General features: G+C 51.2%; 1 protein-coding gene across 1 annotated transcript; it reads right to left on the bottom strand.

Moving 5' to 3' along the window:
• Window positions 1–3,601: 3,601 nt before the first annotated feature.
• Nodal (nodal growth differentiation factor) lies at window positions 3,602–9,550 on the bottom strand. Its single transcript, XM_034524804.2, has 3 exons — window positions 9,355–9,550; window positions 4,571–5,286; window positions 3,602–3,846 (listed from the first exon to the last, which is right to left on the bottom strand). The coding sequence occupies exons 1-3, from the start codon at window positions 9,548–9,550 to the stop codon at window positions 3,694–3,696; spliced, it is 1,065 nt and encodes a 354-aa protein (XP_034380695.1). The 3' UTR covers window positions 3,602–3,693.
• Between the last annotated feature and the right edge of the window lie 1,174 nt (window positions 9,551–10,724).

Raw genomic sequence — 10,724 nt, 5'->3', positions numbered from 1 at the left:
CTTAGTGGTGGTTTGTGGTGCTGGCCATTGAAGCCTGCATTTCTCATATGCTAAGGGCAAACTACCATGAAGACAGCCTGAGGTTGGTGTATTAATGTTTTTGTTTTTGAGACAGGGTCTCACTGTAGCTCTTGGCTGGCCTAGAACTTATGGAAACCAACCTGGTCTTGATCACTAAGAGATGCAACTGCCACTGTCTCCAAAGTGCTAGGATTAAAGGAGCATGCCGCCACGCCCAGCCTCTTGGTATATTGATTTTCTTTCTTTTTTTAAATTCAGACACCATGTGTGTAATTCTAATTGGCTGGAGACCAAGGCAGAAAACTGCTGGGAGTTAAGCCAGCCTGTATCAGACACACAAACAAAACCACAGAAGTGTGCAGTGCACTGTGGCGGGTTATTCACATTTGGGGAGTCTTGGCCTGTGGTGGCCAGGCAGAATAGGTGTGTGCCTTATGTGTCTACCCCAATGGAGCACTGTCCTTCTTTTCCTGTGAGTCTAGGTGCAGGAGCTTGGTGGTATCCGAGGAAACTCTTCAGTCAGTGTCAGTCCTGAAGCCTCTCCCTGCCCTTACTGTAGGGCCTAGCGTCTAAGCTGTTCTGTAGGACCCTGGCCTCTGGCTTCTCTTTCTGTGGACAGGCCACAGAAATGAGGCCTACCTTGTCAAGACAGTGTTGAGATGGCTCAGCAGTTAAGAGCACTGGCTCCCCTTCCAGAGGTCCTGAGTTCAATTCTCAGCAACCGCCATGGTGGTTCACAAACAGCTATAATGGTATCTGATGCCCTCTTCTGTTGTGTCTGAAGACAGCAACAGTGTGCTCATATACATAAAATAAGTAAATCATTTTTTTAAAAGATAGTGTAGAGGCTTGGTTGCTGGGTCAGCCTCAGTTCCAGCCCTGCTGTTCAGGAGCGTGATTCTTAGATCTCTCAACCTCTGGTCTCTTATCAGGATGAAGAAATCATTTTATAGGTTTTCAGATCAGGAGCATCTAGTGCTGGCACAACTGGTTCTTGTAAAAGAACTCAAGTGGTACACACCCCCTTCCCTTGGCTGAGGCAATATGCAGGACTGTGGGTTCCTGACCAGCATGGGCTACACTGTGAGACTCTAATCAAAACTGCTTTAAGCTCAGCTGGGTTTGAGAGGATCACCAGCTTGTGGAGAGAGCCCCCATGCAGGTGTGGGTTCTCAGGGATGAGATCTTCCTACTGTAGTAAGGTTTTTTAGTTTTGTTTTGTTCTTCTTATAAATAAGAAATAAGAGCACACTGTCGCTGTCTTCAGACACACCAGAAGAGGGCATCAGAGCCCATTACAAATGGTTGTGAGCCACCATGTGGTTGCTGGGGATTGAACTCAGGACCTCTGGAAGAGCAGCCAGTGCTTAACTGCCGAGCCATCTCTCCAGCCCACTGTACAGGGGTTCCTAAGGTAGAGATAAGCTCAGGTTATGGTGCAGAGGGTCACAGCCATGCTTTCCCTCTTCTAGTCACTGTCTTTCTCTGGTACTGCTGCCAGGAAGGCAAGGCGGATGTTTCCTCTTGGCCCTGCTTGCAGATGTCCAACACCAGACCTTTGCCTTAAGAACAAATAACTATCGAAGGCCCACATTCAGATAGGACAGTTCTCAGAGGCAGCACTCTGGAGTGTCCAAGGCCTTCAGCCAAACCGTGGACCAGATCCAGAACCACTGTTAGGAACTGATAGCCCTGGTCTTGCAAGCAGCATAGTGAACACAGCGCATGTAGTTGGTCACTTTGTGTCCACATCCCCCATTTGACATAGGGCAGTGCCTTGTCACTGGGGAGCTTTGTCCCAAGTTCACAGAACAGCTATCTAAACACTCCCACAAGCTGAAGCCACAAATAGCCATGGCCTATGGCCTTTGGCCCTGCGTCTGGCTGTGTAGGAACTGTTGACACCTGCTTCCCTCCAAGAACTTAAACTCTCCAGTGGACCTGAGTCTGGAAGTCAACGCTTTGGTCTAAGCTAGGTTAGCCTGGTCCTCTGAATGCCATCCAGGTGCCCTGGATCTCTCACCTCCGCTGTGACATTCACAAGGCCTTCCCAGGGTTAGCAACAGACAAGTGGACCTCATAAGGCTGTTTGAGAGGGATCCTGCCTCAGAACCCTGTGGTGACTGAGTCTATTGCTCTGCTCAGTGCTCTTGGGCTTAGCTTTCTCAATCCCAGGCTAGGCTGTAGCCAGCCGGGTCTGCATGGACCAGCTTTACTGCCTTGATTCAGCCAAGGCTGGAGGAGAGATGAGCCTCTTGGAAAGGGGTGGGGATGTCCTACTGACTTCCCCCCAAAGCAGCCCCCTCACCTTGCCAAAAGAACAGAGAGGTACGCCTGGCTGTGGTGGCGCATGCCTTTAATCCCAGCACTTGGGAGGCAGAGGCAGGTGGATTTCTGAGTTCGAGGCCAGCCTGGTCTACAGAGTGAGTTCCAGGACAGCCAAGGCTATACAGAGAAACCCTGTCTCGAAAAACCAAAAAAAAAAAAAAAAGAGATACTCAGATGTCTCAGTGGTAGAACTTTCTAAAGCAAGCTGAGCCTCCTGCTACGATGCCATGCAGAACCTGCAGTTAGAACAAGGGTGGGGCAGAACAGACAAACTTTAAGGCTTGAAAGATTCAGAGATGGGAGAAGGCCTAGAGGGCAATCCAGTTGAAGACCCATGGCCCTCCCTTTGATTGTCCTAGAGCTCAGAGGCCTGCATGCCTCTTCCTCAACTGCTAGAATTAAAGGTATGTACTGCTATACCTGGCTTTTTCATGCTTGGTTTAACCCAGGGTCCTGCATCATAAGATAAGCAAGTGTCTGCCACTGAGCCACCATTCACAAGCTCTTAGGGGTACTTCCCCTATGCCAGGATCTCCCACTTTTTGTTTTTCTAGAGGCCAGGCAGTGAGTTCCCCAAACCCCCAAACCTCACACAGCCTCTGCAAAAGCTGTCTTGCTGGATCGGAACCTCGGGACCTTAGAAACACATTGTGAGACGGAGGTGAATTGTCACTGACTTTTAATAGACTTGGGTTGTGTCTGCCAAGCAGACGTCTGAAGGCTCTGGCTTCTAAAGTCCATCATGGCCAGTCCCCTTTTGGACAAGTGCCCACCTCTCTGGTCAAAGGCACCAGTTGGCCCTGGAGAACTGGACAGTGGCTTTATTGTTGAGGCAACTCATTATAGGGTTCAGAGAGCCCCTGACCAAGGCCAGTATGTCACCACCAGGCAGCTGGAAAAGTGGGGCTTCCCTAGCCTAGCTTGAGGCAGGGAGAGCCAAATGGCTAGTTTTAATCTAATAAAATATATACTAATCTTGAGGGAGGGACAGCAGGTCACAGACCACTTTTGAGAATACAGGAAAGCTACAGATGGCCTCAAAAATAAATACAGGTATACCCCAGCCTTTGCACACAATTTCAAGCAGTTCATAAACGCTATTTCCAGGGAGCCCAGACAGCCCCTGCAAGGCTTCCCCAGCCCGCCTCCCCATAGTAGCCTCTGGCTTGGCAGGTCTAAGAGCCCTGTATACACAGGGGGCGGAGCCTTCCTCCTTAGCTCCAGCAGGCAGAGCTCTTCCATTTCTGCTCCTTTCTGCTCCCTGGATAGACACAATGGAGTCTCCTTAAAGAGTTCATCAGCATTGTGGAGTGCAAGCCGATTCGCCAACTCCCCCTGGCTCTGTCAGAGGCACCCACACTCCTCCACAATCATGTCCTTGTGGTGTTCCAGGAGGACCCTGCCATTGTCCACATAAAGCATGCTCAGTGGCTTGGTCTTCACGGGGGCACAGCACGTGGAAGGAACCCGGTGGGGCTGGTAGCGTTTGAGCAGGCTCTGAAAGGGAGGGAGGAGGAGGGTCAGTTTGCATTGCTGGGGCAAAGGCAGAGTTACTATTTCTGGTTAAAGTGAAGAATTAGGTTCTGGTACAAAAATAGCAAATTATTTTCATAAGTAAATAGAATACTGCACATGCAACCAGCTCACGAACCCCCACACCATGCCTGTGAAATATGCTACTGGCCTCAAAAAAGACAGGTTTGGGTGCATAACATAATGTCGTACAGTAATGAGCCGGAGTGGAAAGCTTGCCTAGTCCAAATCCTGAGTGTCAGAACTGGAGGAGCAGAGGTCTTCTGTTCCATTCCCTCCCCATCACCTAATTATGGGAACAGGGGAAAACTGGGATGCAGCTCAGTCCTTTGCCTTACATGCACGAGGTCCTGGATTTGATTCCCAGTGTTGTAACAACAGGGTGTGGTACCTCATGCCTGAGATCCCAGCACTAGGCAGGTGAAGGGAAGAGGAGCGGGAGTTCAATGTCATCCTGGGCCGTGTGTAATATGAGAGAGGGCAGGGGGAGGCCGGGCGGAGGAGAGACGGAAAGTGTCCTCTCTCCCAAGGTAACCCCATGGAACAGGACTCCGCGCTGTAATAATGCATCACCACGTCCTCACAGGAGCTAACACGGAGGTGCTTGAATGACCAGACCCAGTTATCTCACGGCAAACCTTGAGCCCCATCCCCTGTCTAGAAGCCTGTTTTAGGCCAAGCATCATACCTGGATGTAGGCGTGGTTAGTAGGGTGAAACTCCTCCCCCACAGGATTAGGACACTCCCCCTCACAGCGATAGGCATTGTACTGCTTGGGATAGATGATCCAGGAGCCCCAGCCAATCAGGTTGAAGTCCACCTGGAACTTGACCCTCCTACACAGTTGGCTTCTGTCTGGCAAATGATGTCGGCGTTGTCTTCTGCCCCATCCGCCCCTCTCTACAGACAGCTGTCCCTCCTGGGCCCGCCAGGAGCTCTCAGCTTCCCAGAGCAAAGTGGCGCCCCCCAACTGCCTCTGTTCCTGAGGCCGGTTGGAGTAGAGCATGAGCACATTGGTGCTGGTGACAGGGACAGGCGGGGTGTGGGGACGATGCCAACACTTTCCTGCTTGACTGGACACCTGCTTCTCCAGTGCCCTGGGGTCCTTTAGCCACTTGGAGAGTGGCTTGGTCACCTCCAGGACTGTGCTGCCTGAGGCAAATGTGACCTGAGAAGGGGTGACGGTGAACGTCTCCATCCAAACTCTCTTCAGGCAGTCAGCTGGGTCCTGCTCTGGATCTAGCTTGCCCTGGTGGAAAATGTCAATGGTGAGTGGGCCCTCAGCGGGGATGTCCATAGCGCTGGGCAGCTGCAGCCGGAGCTCCGCCCACACCAGATCCTCTTCTTGGCTCAAAAAGGAGAAGTCAAACGTGAAGGTCCAGTTCTGCCCAGTCATGTCCATGTCTGGGGAAAAAGCCAGGGTGGAAATAGTGTGTGTGAGAGAGTTCTGTTAACCACAGCTGGGTGGGCTGTCTGGCACCCACCTCTCACCCCCACCACCACCCCCACTCCACTGGCTTGTAATATTATTGAATCCATCGGATTTATTTTGGCTTTTTGAAACAGTTTCATACTAAGGCAGAATTGGAACCTGCTATTATTTATCCTCAACTGGATATTCATCCTGGACCTCATCCTCCTGTCTCAGCCTCTCAAGTTCTGGGTTAGATTGTGTGTGTGTGTGTGTGTGTGTGTGTGTGTGTGTGTGTATACATACATACATAGATAGATAGACTATATACAGACACACACACACTCAAAAATAGGCCATGTTAGAGATGAAAGAAAACGGAGGCCTTGGAGGTACAAGAGCTTGTGTCTTAAGTCTATCTTGAGGGGCTGGAGAGATGGCTCAGTGGTTAAGAGCACTGACTGCTCTTCCAGAAGTCCTGAGTTCAATTCCCAACAATGGCTCACAGCCATCTGTAATGGCCAGTGCCCTCTTCTGGTGTGTCTGAAGACACCAACAATGTACTCACATACATAAAATAAATTAATAAATTTTAAAAAAGACTCAATCTTGAAAAGTAACCAAAGGGGTGAGACTGTAGCTCAGTGGGCAGAGCACTTGCTTAGAAAGCCCAAAGACCTGGAATTTATCCCCAGCACAGCATAAACTATGGGTAGATGTAAATGTCACAGATACTCCAGACTTCTCAGGGAAGAAAGAACAGGCTGGCCAACCTCACCCCCACCTGCTCCTACAGATTCAGAAGCTTGTTTCCACAGCCAGAAGGCCCTTAGATTTCTGTCTTTCCTGTCTACCTGCAGGGTGCTCACCCTGCCCCCAAGGTGTGAACAGAGCAGCCCTCACTTAGTGAAAAATATTGGGGTAGTACACCCCATTTACTTTAGTCCAAGATGAAGTTTGTCTGATGTCTGGAACTAGTGTTCATTGATGTCTTTTTAAAAGTGATTAACTGAGTGGGCGTGGTCATTCATGCTTGCAATCCCAGCCACCAGGTGTGGGTTTGCAGCCAGTTGGGGCTGCAGTAGGAGATGCTATGGTGCCTTAAAAAAAAAAAGTGGGGCTGGAGAGATGTTTCAGTGGTTAAGAGCACTGACAGTTCTTCCAAAGGGCCCAGGTTCAAACCCCAGCACCTACATGGCAGCTCACAACTGTCTGTAACTCCAGAATCTGACATCCTCGAAAACACATACATGCAGGCAAAATGCCAATTTACATTTAAAAAGAAATTCAAAAGTGAGCCAGGAGTGGTGGCACACTCCTTTAGTCCCAGCATTTGGGAGGCAAAGGCAGAGGCAGGTAGATCTCTGAATTCAAGGCCAGCCTGGTCTACAGAGTGCATTCCAGGACAGTCAGGGCTACACAGAGAAACCCTGTCTTGAAAAACAAACAAACAAACAAACAAACATCATCTTTCACTTTTTGCAAGCCTACTTTCCTCTCCTTTGCATTATAGCCACGTGTATTGGTGCAGGCCTTTAATCCCAACCCTTGGGATAAGTAGAAACAGGAGGACCAGGAATTCAAGGTCAGCTTTGGGGATCTAGCAAATGAGAGGCCAGAGAGAGCTGTATGAGCTATTTAGAGATAAATAAATAAATCAGACCAACCAACAACAAAGCAAGGATTCGGATGGGTGTATTGAGTAGTCCTGGAGGTGGCAGAGAGCTAAGATGCTCCAGCTTTTAACCATCTGCCAGAGTATCTTTGGGCTAACATGAGTTCAGCCTTTGGCAGCTCCCCGCTCCCCCCCCCCATTCCTGTCCCCTCGCCTGTCTCTAACTGCTTTTTAAATTAATTTCCACTTTCTTCCTCATTAGCAATGAGGGAGACAATAACCAGCCTTTTCTGAGATTCTCTCCAAACACCACTGACTCTGGGTACTAAGTGGGATGCTCCCCCCCCCCCCCAAGTACCAGCAGCCAGTGAGTGATCTGCAAACAATCTCTCAGAGGCAGGTGTTCCTGCTTTGCAGCTAAAAGCAGCAGCCAGAGTCCCCCATGACCTGAGGAATTCCAGTTTGACATTGGCCTGGTGGTTTTCCTTCTCTGGGCATCAAATACCTTGTGCTTCCATTACCTGAGATACTCAAAGAGAGGCTTTGCCCAGCACAACCAAAGTATTCAAAGGTTGACTGTTTCAAGCTTCTCCTTGCCTGTGCCCAGAATTAAGAGATGAAACGTAGTAGCCAGGTAGGCAGGCACAACAAGACCCTGGGTTGAGAGCAGTGATCCTGGTGAGCACACTCACCAGTGACTGTGACAGCCAGTGTGCAGGCAGGGCAGGAAGAAACTATTTCCTCACAGGCTACTACTCCCAGGGCCTCCTGATTTAGCTATAGCTCATTAAACAACCCATATTATAAATGTGAACGGGGCATGCGGAAGGGGTTCAGGAACACCCTGAAACCCACTCGTGTGCCGAGTGTGCATTTAGACAAGAATCATCAGCACGTTTAGCCACTTCCGGTTCTAAAGAAAAGAGCTGCAACTCAGGCCATTGGCCTGCCCATCTCCTCAGCCCAGGAGTCAAGGAGGCTACCATACGGTCTTTGCCATTTTCCGCTTGCCGTATGCCAAGGCTTTATATGAACTGTTCGCTTGCCTCCCACACCCTGGTACTGCCATTTGCACAAGAGTAAGCTGCACAAGTGGGCACAGACAGCTGACAGACCCCACTTCCGATATGTTGGAGTAGATGAAGTACTTGAGGGAGTAGCCTGGGATGCCTCTCCTCTAGACTCCTTCCAGGTAGAGCCATTTCGTTGAAATGGAGGCCGTTGACACCAATGGCTAGTAGTTAAAAACGCTAAAGTTGGTCAGGTGTATTTAAACAAACAAGTCAGGAGACCGTAGTCCCCTGATTTACAAAAGCAAACAAAAAATCAAGATGATGTTGCCGTGGGCTCAGGCGACTGCAAAACAAATTTGATGGACCTTAACAGTTTTTCTGCATCCCAGATTGTCCCATTACCATACAAACCTTCCAGAACTTTCTAGAAGGGAAGTGAACTGGAAAGGTCTGTTTTTCCAGCTTTGCCTCTGTCCTACCCTAGGTGGAGGGGCCTATCATTCCACTAATTTCCCATTGCTTTGCCCTCCAGGGTGTCCTGTCCCGTGGTCCCCAGATGACCCTTCAGGAGAGGGTCATCGGCAGTCACACCCTAGACGCTGCAGGCAGGGACTAGGGGCTCCGCCTCCAGGTCTCGAGGGCCGGAGGGCGGCGGGTCAGACCGGATTAGAAGATGTGGATTGCGTCCGGTCCCGCGGAGGGCCGTCTGGCCCCAGAGGACAGAGGAGTGGGCTGGCCAAGATGCCCAAGGGGCGGGATGTTGATTGTTCCCGGGAAGGGAGTCCCGAGTCCGGACTCCCTCTCCTGGGCACCCACCTGTCGGCCTACTCTGTTGAGCATCACGCAGGTTACTAGGCCAACTACACACACGAACATCTCGATCCAAGCAGATTCCGAGCCTGGGGTCACCCAGGACACCTGACACCGCCCAACCATGAGAGCTGCCTAAGTTCTGGACTTCCGACACCTGATCTCTAATTTCGGATCCTTGAGCCTCAGTTTCTGGTGTCATTTACTGCAGCTGGGATAAAACCCAGTAGCGTTTTATTTTACTGTACGCCCGGTTCCGTGCAGAGTGTTTCTGGGGGAGATGGGGCGTTGTCACCTAGTCCCCTCCATAATTCTATCAAGAAGGTCTTACGATGTCTAAACGAGAGATGGGCAAACTGAGGTTCGCAGGTGCTCAGTGGCGCGATTGGACCCTCGCCCTACTTTTTTACCCTCTACCATTTGAGGTAAAACCGGCCCAAAAGGCGGTGGCCCCTGGTTCCATTCCGACCGGGCCACCAACGCTGTGCCCTGAGCTTGCCCACGGGAAAACATAGTTAATCCCAGACTCTGGACGACTCTTGATGCCCAGTCCCCGCTGCAACCGCCGCGCGCCTCCCGGCCGTGCGCCCTTGGGTGCTGGCGAGGCCAGGCTCACAGCCTACCTTGCGCCTGGAGGCTGCGGATGATGTCCGCCCGAGGCAGCGGGTCTCGGTAGAGGCTCAACATGTACGCCAGAGGGGACGGTGACGAGGGCTGCCCCCGTGTCCACAGAGGCAAAGCGGCAGCGGTCGCGGCGCGCGGGTGGAGTAGGGCCCAGCAGGCTTGGAGAAGAAGGATGGGGAGGCTGTGGGCACTCATGGTGGGGTGGTTGGACCCGCAAACAACGCCTGGGTTCCTTATATCTGAGCCGCCGCCGCCCCGCCCCCTCCCTTCCTCCCTCCCGAGAGGCCTTAAGAACCTATAACCCCCCTGGAGGGGCAGGGCAGTGGAGTCCCTGCTGGGGGGAGGTGTGATGTTCTGAGAAAGACTACAGATAAATTAGAACGGGGGGGGGGGGCGTGGGGGGGGGGCTTGGATACAGAGACTGAGTCTAGGCTGCCCCGCACCTTGTCCCGCTCTACTTCGGAAGGTCTTCCTGCTGAGACAGAGGCGGGCTAGTACCTGCTCCGAATTGAGTTGGAGGTGTGTTGGAAGCCTTGGCTGGCTTCAACCCTAGAACCACAATAATGGCTTTCTTATTCTGCCTCTTCTGGACCCCTGGCGGTCCTCTCTTTCCAGTTCATCCAAAAGCAGGTAGGAGTGCTGGGATAGGGGGCAGTCACGGGACCAGCCGGGACTACAACCTTCATTGGCAAGGCCCCTAGGTAACTACGGGGTATTGAGAATTTGGGAGTACAAGGGTAAGCTCTAGGGAAGGGCCCTTGGTGACAAACGTCAGCTTCAAATACCAAGGTGCCCTCCTGGGGAGCAAAGGGAATACTTCCTGGAAGCTGAAGACCCAGCTATAGGTAATATAGGTGGTTTTAGGGTGACAGGCGTTTTTGAAGGGGTGAGGGGAAAGCTGGGCATTTGCTGGCTGCATCTCCTGCCAGTGGGGCAGAGCCCCGGGGATCTTAGTCACTCTCCAGACCACTGCTCTCCCTGAGGCCTGCTGACCTTGTCTGCCCAAGATGGAATTAAATGTCTATGATTTTTCTCACAGTAACTGTCTTCAGTCATATTTCTTGTTTGTGCGAAAACTCAACATAACAAACATGCCATCTGCATAAGGCAGGTAAGGGGTGGACACTCTTTTCACACCGTATACATGATTGAGTTCTTCGGAAGGGAGCCATTAAGCAGAGAATTTGCAGAATGGAAAGATCCTAGGCTTTGTGTTTTCAAAAGGAAAGGCGGGGATTGAAATTACCTTTAAAGAGATGTTAATTCTTGTCCTGGAGTCTGCCCGCCCCCCATGTTTTCTTCTATTCCTGGCTTTCTCCTTGGCTACTCCCCACCCCCACCCTGTCCTTTTCAAGCCTCCAAGGAGCAC

Source organism: Arvicanthis niloticus, chromosome 20 (assembly GCF_011762505.2).
Source record: "Arvicanthis niloticus isolate mArvNil1 chromosome 20, mArvNil1.pat.X, whole genome shotgun sequence".
Lineage (NCBI taxonomy): Eukaryota > Metazoa > Chordata > Mammalia > Rodentia > Muridae > Arvicanthis > Arvicanthis niloticus.
This window is presented reverse-complemented; position numbering and strand designations above follow the sequence as displayed.

Coding starts and splice junctions, on each gene's coding strand:
- Nodal (XM_034524804.2), bottom strand. CDS start 9,550: ATGAGTGCCCACAGCCTCCCCATCCTTCTTCTCCAAGCCTGCTGGGCC. Junction 5,287..9,354: donor CCGCAGCCTCCAGGCGCAAG/GTAGGCTGTGAG, acceptor CTTTTTCCCCAG/ACATGGACATGACTGGGCAG. Junction 3,847..4,570: donor CTAACCACGCCTACATCCAG/GTATGATGCTTG, acceptor CCTCCCTTTCAG/AGCCTGCTCAAACGCTACCA.